The sequence below is a fragment of the Nasonia vitripennis genome (genome assembly GCF_009193385.2).
Source record: "Nasonia vitripennis strain AsymCx chromosome 1 unlocalized genomic scaffold, Nvit_psr_1.1 chr1_random0012, whole genome shotgun sequence".
Classification (NCBI taxonomy): Eukaryota; Metazoa; Arthropoda; class Insecta; order Hymenoptera; family Pteromalidae; genus Nasonia; species Nasonia vitripennis.
This window is the reverse complement of record NW_022279600.1, coordinates 1,246,889-1,268,986: the sequence shown is the minus strand read 5'-3', so window position 1 is coordinate 1,268,986 and position 22,098 is coordinate 1,246,889. Positions and strand designations below refer to the sequence as shown.

The window sequence follows — 22,098 nt, the reverse complement described above, 5'->3', positions numbered from 1 at the left end:
ATAAAAAATCTGGAGATGTCTAATTAACAGAACAAGCCTTGGTTTGGTACAATTCATTGATCCGTTTAGTCTGAATCCTGCGGTACTCAAAGAAAAATACTGGGTATTGAAACAAGCATTATTAGAATAATATTTAAAATAATACAAAAACGTGTTTTTATTATTTTTCTGAAATTTGCATCATAATTCTGTATTAAATATATTACAATATGTTGTTCTACTACTTTTTTACATTTATTTGGAGTTCTAGCACTATACTTTAACTTTAGTAGATCATAACCTGTAAAACAAAAGTACGTGTATTTACAAATTGCAATATGTTTTACATATCATTATAAATAATTATATAAAAATGTCTTATAATATACCTGTATTTAATAATGTAACTGCAGTTTTGTAAAACTTTTTATAGGCTATACTACATTACTGTGTATACTGTTTACTGTTTATACTGTAATAAAAAAAAAAATTTTTACATCTACAATACTATAATATTTTGAACATAATTTAGATACATTCATACATACCATTTTGATTAGAAACAACATTTTAGTGTCCGCCACTGACATATGCACCATCATCAACAGAAATACGTAACAGTCTTCTCAATTTTCTTGCCTCTTTTGTATTACACTCTGCTTGTTTTTCAGCATCTTTGATACGTGCTTGATCATTTGTTACTGCAGCGAATAATGCATTTTTGCCAGGCTTGATATTCAACTCTGATATAAGATACAGTAATCCTTTCCAGCCACTTGAAAACATTATACAAGCTAAGAAGGCAGATATTTGTAGAGTCTCAAGTCCAACAAAGTCCGTTTTAGGAGCAATATTCCACAAAACATTATTAAGCTTTCTGAGTTTTTGCACCCAAACATTTTCTTAGAGGCTCTGGCTCCGACAATTTTTCAAATACAACCTTGATCTCGTTGAAAATTTCTTCTGGTAGTGTTCGTGGATGAACATACGCATCTTGTTTACCTTCAGCTACTGCTTTTTGGTATTTACACCAAGAGTCGGATCCAGGAGGACAGTGCATGTGCTGAGGATTTTGATCAGTTGAGGCTTTGTGATAAAAAATTGCCCAAATTGCTCTAGTCATGTCTTCTATTGAATCCGGGTGTGCTCTAATAGCATTGCCATAGTAAGTTTGTAGTGTATCTATAATTTTATCGGTCAGTTTTCCTTTTCCTCCAAGTTTTTTGTTTTTCTTCAAGTTTCTGAGCTGCGTTCCAAAGCGTTTTTGAACATGACCACAACACTCTTTCTGACTTATTGTCACATGAGTTCCATAAGGTTTAGAATTTATAATGTTTGAAAATATTGACGAATCTCCATCTCCTAAGTACGACACATATTTTACATTATATTTTTCTATTGATCGACTACAAATATCCACAATCGCTGAAGACTCCATTGACCCAGAAGAACCCCAATGGTTTTTTGTACATGATGGTAAGTGTGCGCTGTACCAAATTTTCCATTCTTTAGTACCTTCTGATCCATGAACTTTTTCATACTGGTTGCATTGTAAACAGTAAGAAGAACGAACTTCTAAATCAATAATCTTTCCACTTTCTTGACCCAAGATTGTAAAATCTCCATTGTAGGATCTATGACCTCGACGCTGCCACGTACCATCACCTTGAACACCTATTTCTCGTTTACAAGCTACGATTTCATCTGGAGTATTCGTAACATCTGATTCATTATCTAACATATTTTCATCTAAATCTTCAATACTCAGTTGACTAATAGCTTCTGGATTAACACTTTCAGGTTCACATATCTCATTTTGTGAATTAGTACGTGTAAGTCGAAGTTCTTCGTCTACAGCTTCAGACATAAACTTATCCGCAACTCTTGATGTAACTTCAAAAATCACATTACGTATTTTAGTAAAAGTTGCATTTTGAATTGGACGAGGAAAGTCCATTATTCCACAAAAAGTTCTCAGACTTTCAAGGCCACCACCAACCAGTCTCATAGCTAGGACACTGCGTCTATTGATTTCAAAAATATTTTATTTTTTCCAATTTTTTACAGTTGTGAAAATTCTTCTCATGTAAACACTTATCACACGTAATAGAATAATTGCCACCTAATCCATGACATTTTATTTCATAAAATTTTATATTTCCACCACACTTACACATCAAATTGTTCTCTAAGAATGTAAACAAAAGTCTCATATCAAAGATTCTATAACCTTCATAATCAACCTCAGGATAATCTAGAGACGACAGTTTACGGGCAGAAGAACTTTTTATTTTTTTATTAGCAGAACAAAATTTAGGTCTTTTTTTTCTGCCGATATAATTTCTTGAATCAACTTTTCTGTGACTCTGTCTTGAAAAATCCATTATGCACACACTATATAAAAATATAAATTTACTATGAAAACACTGTTTTTATAGTATATATTTATAGTACTATTTTTATAGTATATATTGCACTATAAGTTTATAGGATATATTTATAGTATATATTTATAGTAATATTTTTATAGTATATATTTTTATACTATAACTTTATACTATAACTTTATAGTATATTTTTATATTATAAATTTCACTATATCTTTTAGATATTAGATTTTATCAGATCCAATACATGACATGTAAACATTGATATTAGAGGTTATGTTATCCTTGTTGGCCTTATGAAAATTGTACATATAGATATAGATATATGTATAAAAGTTACTCTGGCTGAGAGCGCCCCCTGCTGCTCATGATGGTCTCTAGTCTTCATGAACAGTAGCGCATTTTTTTCGACCTAACGCTCTGAAGTTAGCTCGCAAGCTTGTATTCGGAATAAGGCCGCTACCGGTCACAGTCGAAAAGGAACAGGGAACAGATATACAGCTTAGATAACAGCTCGCTGTTCCTTGTATCTGCACGTGTTCCCTGTTGTGGATATAGGTTGATTTATTTTAATTTTATATTACACACACATACACACACATTCACACATAAAAGAAGCTAATAAATAATAAATATAGTAGATATACAGGGTGAGTCATTTTAATCTTTAATCTCAATTATCTCGTTGGCAAAGCATGCCAGCGAAAAAAGTTTCGGATAAAAGTTTTAGGATTTTTCCCTGGCTATCTGATGATGACCTTGACAATGTCATTGAGCGTGACCTTCAAGGTCATTTGAAGGTCAAGTCGATTTTTTCAAATAGAAACCCCTACTTTTGGCACCAGAAATGGAAAGAGCGGGAAATTTTACGTTTGAATATGACCTTGCCTTGACCTTGAATTCAATGGTGAAGGTCATTGGTCATGCCGATAACAGTACAATTGGTTAGCTGAACTCGAATGCATTCAAGGAGAAAATGTTACCCACAAAAGTTTTCAGTTTTCTCCCCGGCTGACGAATGGTCATCTTGACCCTGTCGTTAAACAGGATCTTCAAGGTCAAGTTGATTTTTTGAAATGGAAACCCCTACTTTTAGCCCCATAAATGAAAAGAGAGTGACATGCGTTCAAAAATGAAAAAATTTTCAATATTTTCTAAAATTTTCGTAATTTTTTCAGTTTTCAAAAATTTTCAGTCATTCCATTATTTTGTATTAGTGTCAATTTTCAAAATTCTTGATGTAGTTAAGTCATTCCATTATTTTGTATTAGTGTCAATTTTTGAGAGTGAACTACTCTTAACTGTTATGTAGATAGCAAATTAGTGCAGAAAAGCTTAATCGTGTTTTTTACTTCTTGTAAATCGATAATTATTATTGAAAAAATCTGTTTCCCTGTTTACTGGTCTGTAACAAATTATTTTGATTTTGATCATGGCTGATTATGGTCCCAACGAAATCGTTGATATGATCATGATTTTGGGAGAAAGTCGAAATAATTATGCAGCAGCTACCAGACTTTATGCTGAACGCTATCCCAATAGGAGACACCCAAGTAATGTTACTATTCAAACCTTAACTCAGAGAGCTCGAAATGGAGCTTTTGTTCGTCAACGCCGTCATCATGAATACGACGAAAACGATCCTCGTGTTATTACCATTCTAGCGATTATTCATCTTGATCCTCACATTAGTACTCGACAAATAGAAAGAGAAATAGGTATACCTCAATCAACAGCATCCCGAATATTGAGAGCGAGAAGATATCATCCTTATCACATAACATTAACACAACAGTTAACTCCAAATGATATGATTTTGCGAGTACGTTTTTGTCGATGGGCAATACGAATGATTCAACAAGATCAAGACTTTTTCAGGCACGTTCTTTTTTCAGATGAATCAACATTCAGAAACACTGGAGAATTGAATAGACATAATTGCCATTATTGGTCAGATGAAAATCCTCATTGGTTCAGGCCCATAGACAATCAACACCGCTGGAGTGTTATGGCCTGGTGTGGAATCATCAATGGCTATTTGATTGGTCCTTATTTCTTTGAAGAGAACGTGAATGGGGTAAACTTTTTGAGATTACTTCGAGACATTTTACCTGAATTACTAGAAAATGTAGACCTAGCCACAAGGCTAAGAATGTGGACCCAATTAGATGGAGCACCACCACATTATGCACCCATTGTTCGTGATTATTTAAACACCCGCTACAGTGGCAGGTGGATTGGGCGAGGTGGCCCAGTTGCCTGGCCCCCTCGTTCACCTGATTTAACCCCTCCCGATTTTTACTTATGGGGATATCTTAAGAATGTTGTTTATGCTCAACGGCCAACAACGCGAGATAATATGATCGAACGCATTCGTACAGCTTGTGCAGCAATCCCTCGAGATGTTCTACTTAGAACCATAAGACAATTCAGAGCTCGACTTGATCTTTGCATCCAACAAAACGGCGGTAATTTCGAACAATTAATCAATGGTTAACTCCAGTTAATATTCCATAAAAATACCAAAAAAAATAACAAAAAGGGAAAAAACAAAAAACAAAAAATGGGATGCTAAATCCTTTTGACAACCTCCTCGATGGTGCATCCTGGGTTCGGCTGATGTCAAAGGTAATTTCCGCACAAAAGATGATTTGTTTCCAAAATCACATGTTCGAACGTAAAATTTCCCGCTCTTTCCATTTCTGGTGCCAAAAGTAGGGGTTTCTATTTGAAAAAATCGACTTGACTCTCAAATGACCTTGAAGGCCATGCTCAATGACATTGTCAAGGTCATCATCAGATAGCCAGGGAAAAATCCTAAAACTTTTACCCGAAACTTTTTTCGCTGGCATGCTTTGCCAACGAGATAATTGAGATTAAAGATTAAAATGACTCACCCTGTATGTATGTATGTGTGCGTTAGCGTGCAAAAAGTATTTGACTTGAAAGATAATTAATTTTACTATACATTATTTATATAGGTTGTTTAAACAATTTTTTTTTATTTTTGCAAATCTGATGACAGATTCGTAATCAGCGCACGCGAAAACCTTATATTACATATATTTTACGGCCCATTCATATGTTTTCAAAAAAGTGGTTTAAGGTGGTTAGGTCCCCTTAAGCGCCGAACGCCCACCTGGGCAACTCAAGCACTAGCGTGGATTGCCGTGGTGACACAGACACGATGAATAAATAGTAGACAGAGAGTATAGATACAGTAGCGTTCTGAAGCTGGGATTGTTGTCGATGTAAAACCTTCGTTTTACATGGACAGACTGGACAGTCCACCGACTAATCTCTCCGGAACGTGAAGGTCTTCGATGCGAAGAGCGCGATGACAACACGTTCATCGGCCATCACCGGTACAAGAGTTCGCAGAAACTGTCGAGAGTCACAACAATGTAGACTAAAGCCGTCTTGACGTCTCCGGGATGGTCATAGTCATAGTAGTCATAGTGATTGTGGAGGAGATGATGTACGGCGGCTCCTGCACGGGAACGTGTCCGTCGAGCACGTAGGTGCAGCCCACTGTACTGTGTCTTTTGAACCTATAATATTAAACCTTACAGTTTCTTGTCGATAGCTACGGCAACTAGGCATATTGATAACAAGTTAGCAGTCCCTTATTCCTCTGTTTCAGTAAAGGGGATTCCCCACACCCTCTGCCTCGATCCGATGAAAGCAAGACATCTATACAGTAGGTGTGAGGTGATCTTCTCTTCTTCTCCGCACCACCTGCGGTCCACGGAGTCTACGAGCCCTATTTTTTGCAGGCGGTACCTCATCCTCTAGTGTCTGGTCAGGCTTTTGGCATTATACCATTTCGTGCTCAATTCTGTGTTGAGCCAGCCCTTTATAGCTCTGTTTATTTCACAGGCAGATACGGCAACTGCGAACCACCTAGCACGAAAGCCATCGGCCTGTCTGTTAGCCTGTCCGATTTTTCGTTGCCCATAACAACGGAGTGTCTTGGCACTCACAACAGTAACACAACGTTGCGATTTTCCAATGATTCCAGCGTCTGTCCGAAGCTCAGAGCCTTTTTCGAAGTAGCTCTGATGCTGTCCAGCACCATTGGAGCCGCCCTGCTAGCAAAACAGAATAATACTGTTCTATTTGCTATTTCTGTGCCTCTTTCTAGCAGGCAGTTTGCTGCTTCCGTGATGGCCTTGACTTTGTTCTGGAAGACTGTGGCATGCTGGTCGAGCGAGCACACAATTTTTGTTAACGCTTTTTTTCCAATGCCCCTGCCCCAAATCCGCTTTCGTTTTTTGAACCATCTGCGTATCACACTATACTGCCTTCCAGAAGCTCGTGTAATCCACCTTTCCATCTACTTCTTTCTGCGGTGATGATTTAATACGATTTCGAGAAGAACATTCATAAGCGGCACTACCTGATCCAGCATCGCTTTATCTTTGAATTGTATGCAGTTCGATGCTTCCGACAGTCTGCAAAACGACTTGCATGTATTCGCCCTTATGACCTTATTTAGTGGGGGGAGCTCTAACGAAGCCTTCATAGCAGCCATCGGTGTTGTCCGCATTGATCCTGTGATTCCTTTCATTGCTATTCTTCGCTTTCTCCAGTGCTCTAATATGAGTTTTTATATCACATTTATGTGGCAAAACGATTGCTCCATGTGCAAGCCTTGGTTTGATGATGGCATCGTATAGAATCTTACTTTATCTGCTTCCTGACCCGATGTAGCTCCAAAAGCTCTCCTGCACCCTTATAAAAAAAATCTGAGCATAAGCTTGCAGAAATCAATGCACAAATTTTTGTACACGAGCACATAGGGATATGTGTAGGGTGAGGTACAAAAGAACGTACATGTTTGTCTGTAGGTAGACCAGTTGACATTTCTGGAGGATGTTAGGCAAAAAACATCTGCATAAAATCTTAATACAAACCTACATGCAGTGCGCACGTTAATGTATAAAATACCTAGCAGAAAATTATAGCAGCATAGATAGGGCATTCTTCAAGCGCTGATTGATATTAGACGTTCTCAGACTGACAGCCGAGATAACGCGTACACGAAGACATCGCCGAAATAAGTCGTTGTTCCAGTCAGCCGTGAATATATAGCTTACAAATAAATAAAATACTGATTAAATTTTTAACCATGAAAAAAAAACAAAGTTCTGCAATTAAAACTCTAGATTGTAAAAGAATCATCATTTGGATAAAAAATTATAAGAATTTTTAAAATTGCACTCTCAGCAACAAAGAGTAAAAATCGACGCAGGAAGGTGTAAAAAATTTATTTTACACTTTCGAAAAGTGTAGAATTACAACATTACTCTTTATAACAGTAAAAACCTAAAATTTACACTTTAATAAAGTATAAACGACTGAAATTACACTTTAGAAAAGTGTAAATCGTTACTTTTACACTTTATGTAAAGTATAAACCGTAATCACTTTTAAAAAGAGTAAAACTCAAACTGTGATTGGAGGTTATGGCACCGTCACTTAAACGTTCACATAACTTTAAACGTTTATATATTTCTTAAATTGTTGATATAGCACTTGAATTTTATTGTTGAATTACTCCAACAGTATAAATTAGAGCACATGAATGTCAATAGTTCTTTTGATTGATAAAATTATTTCGAAAAATGTACTATTTTCTTAAAGTGTAAAGTTAAATATTTACACTTTTCTCAAGTGTAATTTCAACTTTTGAAGGTGTAAATTTCACGATCTGCACTTTTTAAAGAGTAAACTCTGGATTTTTATACCTTTTAGCGTCGATTTTTACTCTTTGGTGTTGGGGGTGTAGAAAAATCACTAGCCTACGTAAAAAATCAAAATACTTATGATTTTCGCTTTTTGTCAACCGTTGACAACTTTTTCTTACTAACCATTTTTCTTAAAGTATACGCCATTGGGTAGTGGCTAATTTTCTTTTATTTTTCTTATATTAATTTCCCATAAGAACATTTAAACTGTCTTCGCACACTCTTTTACGCTTTAAATGGTTCAAGCAACCAGAAAAGAGAGGTTTGTTAGATGTTTTCTCAATAATACATTTTTAACTTCTGAGTAGTGCGTTTACACTCGGCCTAATATTGATCTTGGCTTATTTGTTTTAGTTTTTCACGAGCAATAGAGTCTTTTTTTATTCTAATTTTTATTTTCAACGTACTTTTCAGCCACAGCAAGGGTATGAAGATGCAGGAGATGATTGCATAGTTCCTAGTACGCCAACACTCTTTGTGCCAAGAAGAAATGATGGGTTTGGTGAAGCTGTTAGTTCCCCGCAAGTACCTCAAGCAAGATTTACTTTTGGTGATCCTTCTACTTCTGCATCAGTGTCATCCGTACAATCCCTTTCTACACCAACGATTACAGGAACGCGTTCAATTTACAATGCTACGGGTTCTGCATTAGTACAAGTTATGCAAGAAGGTATGGACGACACTCGTGTTGATCTCACACAACTAGAAGACGATGGTACAGGACGTAGTGTACCAACTACTCCACAACAAGTGTCTCCGTGCACAGATCAACCACGACCGGTAAATCTTTGATTCTCTTAAAGGCAATTAATATTTTCTTTAATCTATAATTTTTAAAAAAACGAAAAATTCAATTTTATGTGTGAATTGAGGGTCGAGAATGTTCCAACATAGAGTATGCCCGATGATTATGTATTTTCTTTTTATTTAAATGGGATAAAGGTACATGAACAATTTATTTTAGAACCATTAGAAAAAGTTTTATTTCAGCTCTGAGAAGGGAAATAAAGTGGACCTTGTACTCTAGAGCAGGTCTCACATGCAGCGGCAAGCGTAGTTGCAAGCACGTACGGTGCACAGTGGTCTCAAAATCAAAAAAAATTGGACAAATTCAGTCTTAGATTAAGTATTCAATAAAATCCATTTTATAAAATTGAAAACATATCTTGATATACCTAGGAATGAAATAGGATACCGCTTTTTTGTATTATAAAACCGCATATAAGGTTAAAAAATCGATAAAGTTAACCTAAAATGAAATCATTATTTCCGCAATTTATAAAATGATTGAAAACAAAAATTTATTCTCCAAATAAGTGCAGATATGGGTTTTTGATGTATTTTTCGACGCTGAATCTGAATCCATTGTGTGAAATGCAATAAATCCAAAATCAGCCCCTAAAATATCGTAAAAACCGCCCTGTTTCTCATAATATCAACTTATTTTTGATAGGCGAGTAAAGATATGGGTTTTCGATGTATTTTTCGACGCTGAATCCGAATCCGATGTCGGAAATACAATAAATAAAAAATCAACCCCTCCAATAGGGTAAACCCATATCTTATCTTATTTGGAGAATAAATTTTTGTTTTTAATTATTTAATAAATTGCGGAAATAATAATTGCATTTTAGGTTAACTTTATCGATTTTTTAACCTTATATGCGGGTTTATAATACAAAAAAGCGGTATCCTATTTGATTCCTAGGTACCTCAAGATATGTTTTCAATTAAAAAAAATGGATTTTATTGAATAATTGATCTAAGACTGAATTTGTCCCATTTTTTCGATTTTGAGACTACTGTGCGGCGGGAAGCACAGCACGTACAGCGAAAGCGCGTACAGTGGGGTAAAACGTAAAACTTTTTTGCGAAATAAAATTTCTCCAGATAAGAGCAACCGTTTCTAATGATTCTTCTTTGTACTTATAGCTTAGCATGTGCAGATTATAGGAAAATTATATAAAAATTAGAAAAACGATAGAAAATTGTCTAATTAACTGAAACCTAAACCATCTACGAGGAACTTGGGTATATTTTGAAAATGTCTTAGAAAACTGCACTTAAGTATTATGAAATTGTTTCTTATCATGGAAAATGTTCATTTCTAAGTCTGTCTATAAACACCGCATAACCTGAGACACTTAACGTAACCCTAAATTGCAAGTTACGCTATAATAACATTTCGCTATATATATATATATATATATATATATTGAAAGGGTAAGAAAATTTTACAAAAAAGTATATCCATGTCTATAGTGAAAAATGCTTCCCTGAGGAGCTATGAATTAATTAATTTGTGCTAAAAACCCAAAAATTGCCAAAATAAAAATAAATCTTGCAAACTAGATAGAATAAATATTCAATTTAATAACTATACTGAAATTGTTGCATAGATAGATTAAAATTATTTTACATAAAAAGTAGATACAAGAAAGTTTAAATAGTTTTTACAAAAAAAAAAAAAAAACATTATTACAAAATATTTGAATTTTTATAGTTTACAGATATAATCTTATAACTATACGGGTGTGATGTAATAGAAAATATTTTGGTTAAACAGGTTATGTAATAGAAATAAATGTTATATATTATATTACATAGCAAAATAGCATGCAATAACAGTTAATAACATAAATAACAGTATAATGTAACAAAATGATCATGTATTAGTTACTTTCTTTATTTTTCTTGTTCGACGAAAGGCAACTTTTTTAACTTGAACTTTATTATCAAATTCCCACATTGGCAGGCAAACACGTAACTACCTATTTTGTCCACTAAATATTTTAACCATAAAATTGTATAAGAATTATAAAAATAAAACTGTGGGTATATAGACATATCATGAATGTGATAAAAAGAAAAAACTTGTATGACTATATGTATCATATAGTGTGCTATTAGTTTTCTGAAAAGTACTTGTGCCTATAACCCATATATATATGAAAAATATATACTCGCATATATATAAATAATATATATCAAATGAGTTTATTTTATTTAAAATCGTGTGACTTAAACTTGCATAAGAATTATAAAAATGCAACTGTGCATAAACAGATATAGCATGAAGGTGATGAAGAGAAAAAACGTGTATGACTATATGTATCGATAGTGTAAACTACGTAGAAAAGTGCTTAATGTACCTGTGTGTCGTAAAGCCATTCACAATTTAATATTTCATGATATACTATATTTTTCATATATATCTTATTTGAATCATCATTACTTTTACTTTTATCCTCGAAACTTGAATTTTTTGGAAGTAAAATTGTTAAATTTTTTTAACGTTACCCTGGATAATGCTACATATAATTGACCATGACTGAAAACTGGATTTGGTAAATAGATACCAACTTTGTTAAATGTTTGGCCTTGTGACTTGTCGTTTTGTCCTGTCAAAAGGAATTTCTTCTTTTGAAGAAGTCAAATTAATCGGTGGTATTAAAACAACTTTACCAAATTGTTTACCGCTAATTATTTCGGTCTGTATACAGAATTTTATCATTTTCCTTACTATTCGATTACGATTACAAAGTCTATCATTTCAATTTAAATTTTTAACTGAACTCGCACCAGTAATCCGTCATTGTACGAAGACTCGTCAAGATTACCGTAGAGTTCAGCAGTTTTAAAGAATCAGTTTGGTCGTTTTTGCTGGTGTCCCGCGTAAGCGACCAATTTTACGAGTCGCGAATCGCCAAAACTACCAGTGGCACACCGTTGTTCTTACTGAACAGTCGTCACGGTGGCAGAACGGTTAAAACTACCGGACTTTACATCAGAAACGACTGTGTTTTTTTTCAGTGTGGGAACATCTCTTTATTATCATTTTCGCATGTTTAAAATGTCATCTTAATTTTAAGTACATCATTGTTTTTTAAGCGCTAAAATTACTCTTGTTCAAAGTTTATTGACATTATTATTATCAAAGTAATCTCCATAAATTTCCATAATTATATTACTGGTTGATAATAATTCTGTTAGAAGTAAATTTATATCATTGTCCATTTCAAATTCGTTGGAATATTTTTCATCTCCAATTTTTAATAGCCATTGTTTAAACTCTTTGTCACAATTACTAACTCTCATTTTATCTTTTAAAGTCAGTATTTAGAATTTACTCCATAAATGACTATTTTTTACACAATTTTCAATAATTTTTGTTCGATTCCTATGTTTGACAACAGGTAGTGTTTGTCAGAAGTCACGTGATACAATCATTACTTTGCCACCCAATTTAATGTCACTATTACATAAGTCTTTAAATAAATTTATCCACTGCCTGAAAAGCATGTTTTGATGTCATCCCAAATTATGACTTCTACATTTTCCAGATTTTTTCTATATATTAAATTACATGTGAAGTTCTTTCATTTATTAGTAAATTTGCTATATTAGTCCATGCTAAAGGTAAAACACTTATTCTTTTTATTTTAAATAATTGTCTTTAGCAAGTAGCTTTTTCCACTACCTCCAGGTCCATCAATAAGAAACACTTCACTTGATTAGCTTTATTAATTACGCTATTTATTACTGTACCAAAAATTTCACGTTGTTTATTCGTTAAAGAGCTTATATTGTATAATGAATCATTTTCAATTTCATTTGTTGCATAAAATTCTTCATTCATAAAATTCATAATTGGTTTCCTCAACATCTTCACTAAATTTAGGTAAATTGAAATCGGTCAATGTATACCCGTGACTTCTTAAAATAGAATTGATATGTTTAGGTGAGATGTTTTCACGTATTTCTTTAGTTAACAATGCACTGTAAAATTATGCTTCATATTTTTGAAATAATTCTATAACATTTACTGGGTTATGAAATACGCATATATAACCAAACAGGTTACACAGAGCTTTCAGAATTTCAACCTTGATTGCTTATTCCAAGTATTTGTCCCATTCTTTATCGGTGGTTATTAATTTTCTAGCCACAACTATTTCATGAAATTTTGCATATGTAACATTTTCCAATGTTTTTAATTCTTCATAAGATTGAGCCCCTTTTACAAGTAATAGTAATAATCTTAAAAAAAAAATCCTACACGATCTTTCGAATTTACAAAGTATATTCGAATTATAATTGGCTTCCAAACGCTTTTCCTTGGCGTCCATTTCTTTGTTTTTTCATTGAAAACGTAAAAATATGGTATTGTTGTGACCGAGCCTGAACGTTGCGCGATTCGAACACCAAGAATCGCGCATAGCGACCTTAGCAACGAAATCAACGACGTCACGGATGTTGTTGTTTATGTTCAGTCTGGTTCTGTCAGCTGTTGAGAACAGTTGTGTTTACGTTTGAATAAAGAGTCCGAGTTCAAGAGTGATTTTCTATAAATAACGTGTTGTTACTTTTATTATCCGAACCCGGTCATAACATTTTGGGGGTTCGTCCGGGATAGTTTATTCAAACACATGGAAGAACTGAACACCATGAAAGACGTATATATTCAATTGGATTTTTGGCAATGGATTAACTCACGGATCGCTGAAGAATTGGACATTTTTCTACTACGAAAAATAAAAAAAGAAGCAATCCAGAATATTACTCAATTGAGTGATATTATCTTGAACGAAACACGACTTCAGGATGAAACTGAAGAAAAAGTAAAAACGGAGAATGAATTGAAACATCAACAGCTGGTTGAAGTAAACTTGGAGCGAAAACAAACACCTGGTCTACAAGCTTATCAACTAGCTAATGATGAGTTAGCGGAGCAGCACCATTCAATCCTTTTATGCATAAACAACTGTGACCGTTTGCTTGCAAAGCAAAAAGATCTTCGACATCAATTTCAACAGCTAAGTCTTTCCCAATTTATAAACACAGACGTAGATACAGACATAGACATAAACACAGAAGGGTCAATTTCTATTGAATCGAATTTAGTTGTTACACATTTGACGCACGTCAGCAACGAATTAGAATTACCATCTAGCAACACAGCTAAGAATCAGAATGTGTCATTGACGAATGCCGTTGTTGATGACATCATTCAGAACCAAAACTTGTTGAATATGAACACACATAATGATAGGTTAATATCAGGATTAGAAATACAAGTAACGAATGCCGTGGTTACTGATATTTCTAGTACTGTAGTTCAGAAAACAACAAGTTTAGAGAATCTCAGAATTAATTCAGCAATAATTACATTAAACCTGTACAAACATGAATGTGACTTGGTTAGTTTTCTGAATGTACCATCAATGAATGCCGCTATTGATGACACTATTCTGAAACTAGATAAAAGCAGAGATACCCTCGGAAAGATTACAGAGACAGATTTAGGTTATATAAAGAGCATTTTGAATGTGACAGCCAAAGATATGATACTGCAGACATGGGGTTCATTCCATTTCAGATGCACAAGATTTAGAACAAGAGTTTCCTTGATTGAACTGCTTGAATTCCTGATGACGTCATTAAGATTTTTGCCGTTTGATGGAGGAGGTCGAATACGAATGATAACATCGTTCACATCCATGCCGTTCCATGGAGGAGGCTGGATAAGAATGACCCTGTGATGACGTATACCGACAAAGAAGAAAGATCCTGATTAAGACACTTCACCTGATTGAGACACACCGACCCGAATGTGACCAAATTGAACCGGCTAATGAAGACTACTCTGCTCACGGTTCTTTTGAGCCATGGTTTTTCCCGTGAGCGCGAAGGTGAATACCGGAGCAGGGACTTGAGGAGAGGTTCCATGGCGCGTCAACTCCCCACTCATGTCCGAAGAAAGAATTAGACTGATGATGAATTCAACCGCTTAATGCTTGAATTCGAACCAGCTTGGATGGCTGGATCGTTTGTGATTAATCAGTTTGAATGACTGATTAAATCGATTTATTGTTTGTTCCTGGAAGTGATGATTGGAGCCTGCACCTGTAAGCGCCGGTAACTTGATAGCTAGGTGGGGTCAAAGTAGAGGACGTTGGTCAGTTCCTGTAAGTCATCATTGGTTCGAAGAGGATCAACCGGAGCAGGGACTAGAGTAGATTGTTCAAGAGACGGGTCCGTCTTAGTCCTGTTAAGTAATGATTGGAATGACGTCTGTAAGCATTGCTCGGTAACTTGATGCCTAGGATGGGTCAAGGTAGAGGATGTTGATGTCAGTTCCTGTAAGTCATCATTGGATTGTAAGAGGATCAACCCGCTTGAAGGATGGATGGTTATAATTGTCGGGACGACAATCTGAAAAGGAGAGGGTAATGTTGTGACCGAGCCTGAACGTTGCGCGATTCGAACACCAAGAATCGCGCATAGCGACCTTAGCAACGAGATCAACGACGTCGCGGATGTTGTCGTTTATGTTTAGACTGATTGTGACAGCTGCTGAGAGTAGACGTATTCTATGTATTAAATAAAGAGTCTGAGTTTGTGTGTTCTTTTATAAATAGTGTGTACTTATGTCTGTGAACTGACCCGGACATAACAGTATATTAACATACTTAACATAATCGGTAAATTACGCGTGATAAAACTTACATTGTATATTGTAGTAGACAATACATTGCTTCTGGAGGGCTTACATATCTTGTATTTAAATATTGCTCTATTTCATCGTAGTTGAAATTGTTTTCTTCACATTCGTTTTCATTATTATCTTGACTCATTTTTATAAATGCACAATCATGCACCTTATAAGAATATTTAAATAAATATTTGACACATTGAATAGTTTAACATACTTTAACATTAATATAGCAATTAAAAGTAGTTTGCTAATTGAACTATTTCGAAAAGTTTTTAGTACATTTTTTTGTTTTGCTATCCATATATAACGAATTTAAGTTATTTTTACCACAAGAGCCATGTATCATTAATCGCTTAAAGATATTATGTAACTTTGGATATTTCATTTCATTAGGTATTTCTGCACTTATAAGTTTATCAACATCATCTGCATTGTTCAGTTTATGATTTTTAGAAATAAAAGCCAACAAGTGCATATGTGGTAAACCTCTTTTCTGAAACTCAATTACATGAGTATATGCAATACATTTTCCAAAATGTTTTTTTTAAAGAATTTTATTTAATAATAAATCAACTTTTGCATTAAAACTTTTGCTACTAAATCAGGTCTATCAATAGCTGATTCATTTTTTTTATTTTTTTTTTTAATTTCCTTCCATTTTGGGTTAAATGTCATAGTAATCAAAAGATCTGGTTTACCATACTTTCCAACTATTGTCATTGAATGTGAAAAGCTTTGTTGTAACGATCGTGGACTTCCTGAAAATGTTGAAGGTAATATAACCATTTTTCCAATTTTCACTTTGTCATCGTTACTTTTATTTTTTAAGTGATGCATGACACCTTTGTATAAATCTGTCATTAATTGGTGTTGATTTTTGTTTAAAAAAATATAATCGTAAACCTTTAACTTTTACCCAAGCATCAACAATGTATTGTTGTTAATACAAATAAATTTTAGTAAGGATTAAAATCGTTTCTAATGCTGGAATTATGACAGTAAAATTGGAGCAATAAAATATTGTGTTTGTTAGTTTTATTTTTTAATAATATTCGACATCTATCCAAAACCTCCATTAGGATGCATAAGTGGATATGACATAGGATCTACATGTTTACTAATGTACGGTATATTTTTAGGTGCTCAATGTTTTGAATATATACATACATCTCGATCTTCTGGTGATTGACATTTTCACCTACAAATACCACAGCTACTTAAATACATTTAGCTGCGTTATATGTATATTTATCATGATCAGAATTGTGTGTTAAATATATTATTATAATTTCTGTACTATTAAACTCAAAGTTCTCTAGCTCCAAAACTTGCGAAAGCAAGTGCATTATTGTATTGCCTAATATTATTTAAAAAGTGTTTAATTTCGTCAATATTTTCAGAAACTAATTCTTTTTCATATCACGTACATCGAAAACGCGCTTTTCGCCTACGAAAAAGTGGAGCGAAAGTCGAGTTTTTCAAGCCTGGGCGAAAGGCCTTTTTATTTTTTTTGTGTGTATGTGCACATGTGAACACCCCCAAACACACTTATACATATATCTTAAGGCGGAAGTGTTTTTTTCTTAGAGGTGGAAGTAGACAGCACTTTCGCCTCTAAAATTTTCAAATTTTTAGAATTTTCAAAACTTTCAAAATCCTGCTTTTTCAGGCAGGCTAAAAAGAACGCTATCGATGCCCTGATTATAAAAAGCACGGTACACAACGAGAGGGGAATTGACTTTTTTAGACTCGGATGATGATTGAGCACGAGTGGGAGTCGAGGGCGCCGCAGGCCAATCATCATCCTCGCTTGAAAAAGCTAACTTTCGCCCCTAGCTGTGTAATGTACTATTAAACGTAAACGGTAAGTGATATTGCAACCATTAGAAAACTTTTTATCACATAATATTTCAAATTTGAAATGTTTAGCAATACAGAATTCACATATTTCACTCATGCTACCTAAATCATTCGCCATAATTGCTGATTCATCGAGATCAAAATCGAACATGGTATATAATTTTGTTATTGAACATTTATTTAAATTTTTAATAGCGTAACCTTTTATTTTTTTGTAGTTATTATTATTATCTATTTACCTTTATGACTTTTTAATTTTCGTTTAAGCTATAAATATATATATATATATACCTAATCAACCGAGCGACGTTAGGAGTGAGGTGACCCTGCTAGTCTATAAATAATAAGCTATTTTATATAAGTGTATAAGTTCTGTAACGGGCGGGTACACTGCTCGTAAGAGCTAGTCGCGCGAGTGCAGGGTAGCGCGTCGTTGGCTCAGTGGTTAGAGCACGCGCCGAGATCTCGGGGACGTAGGGTCGAATCCTCCTCGTCGCTTTACTTTTGTGCGAATTAGTTCCCGGAAATCCCGTTACAGTTCATACGCCTAAATACTCGTGTAATGGCATAATTTGATCATATTCAATTAGATATTAATAAAAGTAATTCGGAATAAAAAGATCAAGCATAACATAAAATAAATATTTTCCTTGGGTGGCAATTGATTACAAGTTGGATAGTTCGCATGAAAATTATTTAACTGCAGGTTGAAACCAATCCAAACAATTTAAAATGCTTCAAATTATAATGTATTATCCTGTTTCTATATAAAAAACAGTTACGCATTAAATATCATATAAAAGCACCCAGCGTTGCAAACTGGTACATAACTGTAAACATAAATCTCTAAAAAAAAATTAACTTTTAAAAAAGTAAAAGGTTAGGCGAGTTTGATATATTCCGCAACGAAATCACAGATAGAAAAGAACTTAGATCAATCAAACAAAGTCAAGTTTATTATATTTAATCCTAATGAAGCAAGGAACAACTCTCAAGATAATTACTACGTAACTTGACATGCCCGTTTCATTGTACGTATAGTGTTGAAATAAAAAAAAAATGAAACGGACATGGCTTGGCCTTGGAACTGAGGGTACTAAGAAGTCTGGTAATTTTTTTCTGTTTTTTTTGAGGGTATACTAGACAAGTATACTGATTTTATATATATATATATATATATATATATATATATATATATATATATATATATATCCCCCCAAAGGGAACACAATCCTATTACGTCCACGTCGTTGTTCCTGGGCAACACTAAAGTTAGGATATAAATATGGACTCCACATAACATTTGATATTGCATTTTTGCACTTTTGACCTTACAAAATGGCTTTGAAGTCAGCAAAGCATAATCACATTTTAAGTCAATTATTCTCTTAATGTTTATTACAATAACAAAATGATAATTCTACGAAAAAATTGAAAGGAAAACAATCTTAGGCTGATACTTCTTATTTGACCTTGAATTGTCCTTCTCAAGGTCACTAAGGCAAACTTGAAATGTCATTTCCGACGTAATTTTTTCCGCTGCTCCGTATTCCGAGGTCAAAAATAGGGGTTCCCGTTAAAAAAATACAATGATCTTCAAATGACCTTGAAAATCAAGTTCAAGGTCAAAGGTGTTGGTGTCATTACGCGGCCCCTTTTGCTCCCTTCAACTTTTGTCAAGGTCATCTTTCGACATCAGTAAAATAAAACCAGACAAACAGCTGTTTAGCAGATTTTTTGTTATTTGACCTTTAATTGACCTTCTCGAGGTCACCAAAGCAAACTTAAAATATCCTTTGCGACGTAATTTTTTCCGCTCTATCCGATTCCAAGGTCTAAAATAGAGGTTCCTATTTAAAAAAATCACAATTACCTTCAAATGACCTTGAAAATCGAGTTCAAGGTCATAGGTGTTTGTGTCATTCGATGGCCCCCTTTACCCCCTTCAACTTTTGTTAAGGTCATTTTTCGTTAAAATTAGTTTTTCCATGGTTTTTTGTCGTGGTCGGATTAAAATGAAACACCCTGTACAATGGGTGATTCTCTGTGTACCGATACGTATCGGTAGACATGAAATGTACTAGGTTATAAGTGTCAAATTTGCATGTAAAACCACTTATTAGCCATTATATCATGTTTGTTTACTACATAACTTCTAGTAGTAGGTTAGGCTAGGAAAATGAAGAAAATTACCGAGTCTGTAGCGCCGTAGTGTTTAATGAATCGTTCTACCGAAAGAAAATTCCCATCGGACTTTTTGTTATTCTAAAATCTTGGAAATACGAACAGATGTTTACGCGTTCTTCGTCGTACTCATGCGATTGCAGCGCCAACCTTAAAATCTAATTTTACATAAAACTTTTCAAATAAAGCTTGCAAATAAAAAACCGAGTCTGTAGCGCCGTAGTGTTAAGTGTAATGAATCGTTCTACCAAAAGAAAAATTCGATTGGACTTTCTGTTTTTTTAGAAGTTTGGAAATACAAAATACCCCGTGGTGGATTTGCGAAGCTTTCGCGTCGACATCCCCTCAACAATAGTCCGTTCCCTGGAAATTTAATTATTCTTAGAGGAGATTTTTGACAAATTTTACCAGTAATCAAAAACAGTCATAAGACTGCAATAGTAGAAGAAACAATTAAATATTCTACTCTATGATCACTATTTAAAGTTATGAACCTAACATTAAATAGGCGATCACAAAATACTGATTTTTCTTCATTTTTTTTAAAAATAGGTAAAGGAAAAATAAGTAAATTTATAATACCCAAAAATTTGATAACCAATGATGTTTGTTTAAATGTGTATAATGGTATCAATTCTGATAATACCAATACAATAAATAAAGTAATTTTATTTCCTCACAATAAGGATATTGCTATTCTTTATAATGAAATATTAAATTTATTAAAAGGTAAAATGCAAACTTATTACAGTATAGATTATTGTACACATAGAGGTGTTGATCAAACTTCCCAAAATATTTATTTAAATTACCCAATAGAAGTATTGAATGATATCAAAGAAGGTATTCCATCTCACGAATTAAGATTAAAAGTTAATGCTATTATAATGTTAATAAAAAAATTTAAGTACAACTAATGGTTTATGTAACGGTACTGGATTAAAAGTTTTAAGACTATTTAAATACAATATAGAAGCAGAAATAATTACAGGAGAAAGTGAAGATTTACATCTTTACTATTTATCGTTTACAGAAAACAATTTCCAATCATTTAAGCATTTGCAATGATAATTAATAAATCTCAAAGACAAAGTTCCGATACTATTAGAATATATTTAAGAGAAATTATTTTTCAATAGTCAATTATACGTTGCTTTATCTAGATGTAAAAGTTCAAATAACATTTATTTATTTATTTATCCAGACAAAATTTACAGAGCATAATATACACTCATAAATCCCATAGAGGTACACGGAGGTACCTGAACGCAGGGCCGGAAATATAATATAAAAATAATACTTATTTAGTTGTAAGTATTTTAGTATGTAAGTTTTTAGATTTTATCAGTATTATTTTTAACGTTATATAATCTTTTGTTAATTTTTTTTTTTTTGAAACACGGAAAACTTGTTCAGCAATTTTCCTTAATCTAAATTTTATTTTTTTTTATTTGAGCATATTTCAAGATATCAACTGTTTTAAAATGATTTGGTAACGCATTAGTGACACTGTTTGATATTAGAAACTGCGCTTTGAGATTATCATAGTGCAATTTTAGAGCCTCGAAATAGAAAAGTTGTTCAAGATTTAGAGGATAGTCCAAATCTACAAAATTGTTTCTATTGACTATTTTCAGATTTTTTTTTTGCAATTTCTGCTGTATATCAAGGGTGGTAAAATATATACAAGGTGTTTTGCTTTGTTGACTAGGTATTATATGTGCATGTTCCATTTTAGGTTATAGTCAAGGATTATCCCAAGATATTTGACACTATCTACTCTAGAAATTTACTTATCACCTATCTTAATATACGTTTGTCCTGGGACACTATCCACGTAGCTACCGAAAGTCATGGAGAAAGTTTTATCGACATTCAACGAAAGTTTATTAAAAGCTTACCACTTAGATACCACTCTCAAATAATCGTTCATATTAGCTTGGGCATCATCCCAACTAGCACCAGTAGCAACAATTGCCATATCATCCGCATAGGCCATAATTGCCTCTAGGGGGATCTCGCTCAAGACATCATTAATACACAAGATAAACAGCAGTGGTTCCAGGATAGTACCCTGTGGGACTTCCGCGTTAATTAATAGAAAATCACTCTCATTTCCATTCACCTTTACGAATTGATATCTGTCTACCAGAGAGCTTGAGAGGAGATCCAGTGTCTGTCCTCTATTGGTGCTTAGAAATTATGTTGTGCTTATCCACAAAGTCGTAGATTCTATTATATATAATCTTCTTAAATATCTTAGCAAAATTTGATATGAATGAGATCGGTCTATAGTTTGCACCTGATTTGTGTATCGGTGTAACGTCAGCTTTTTTCAAAGTATCCGGTGGGATCGCTTTTTCAATACACATATTAAAATTGTGTTAAAGGTTCCACAATGAAATTACGTATAATAATATCTAGTATAAATTCAGATTTA

The 22,098-nt window shown here is 33.7% G+C and overlaps 1 protein-coding gene across 5 annotated transcripts in view; it reads left to right on the top strand.

Moving 5' to 3' along the window:
- LOC100679291 (nucleoprotein TPR) overlaps positions 1 to 22,098 on the top strand; it is a 344,349-nt gene that overhangs the window by 220,158 nt on the left and 102,093 nt on the right. For 4 of the 5 annotated variants that reach the window (XM_031921530.2, XM_031921529.2, XM_031921527.2 and 1 more), the window contains one exon: positions 8,531 to 8,896. The exons of the other annotated variant lie outside the window; for it this stretch is intronic. In XM_031921530.2, coding sequence (XP_031777390.1) covers positions 8,531 to 8,896 — 366 coding nt within the window. The remainder of the gene's footprint in view (positions 1 to 8,530; positions 8,897 to 22,098) is intronic. 5 annotated transcript variants of the gene reach the window in all.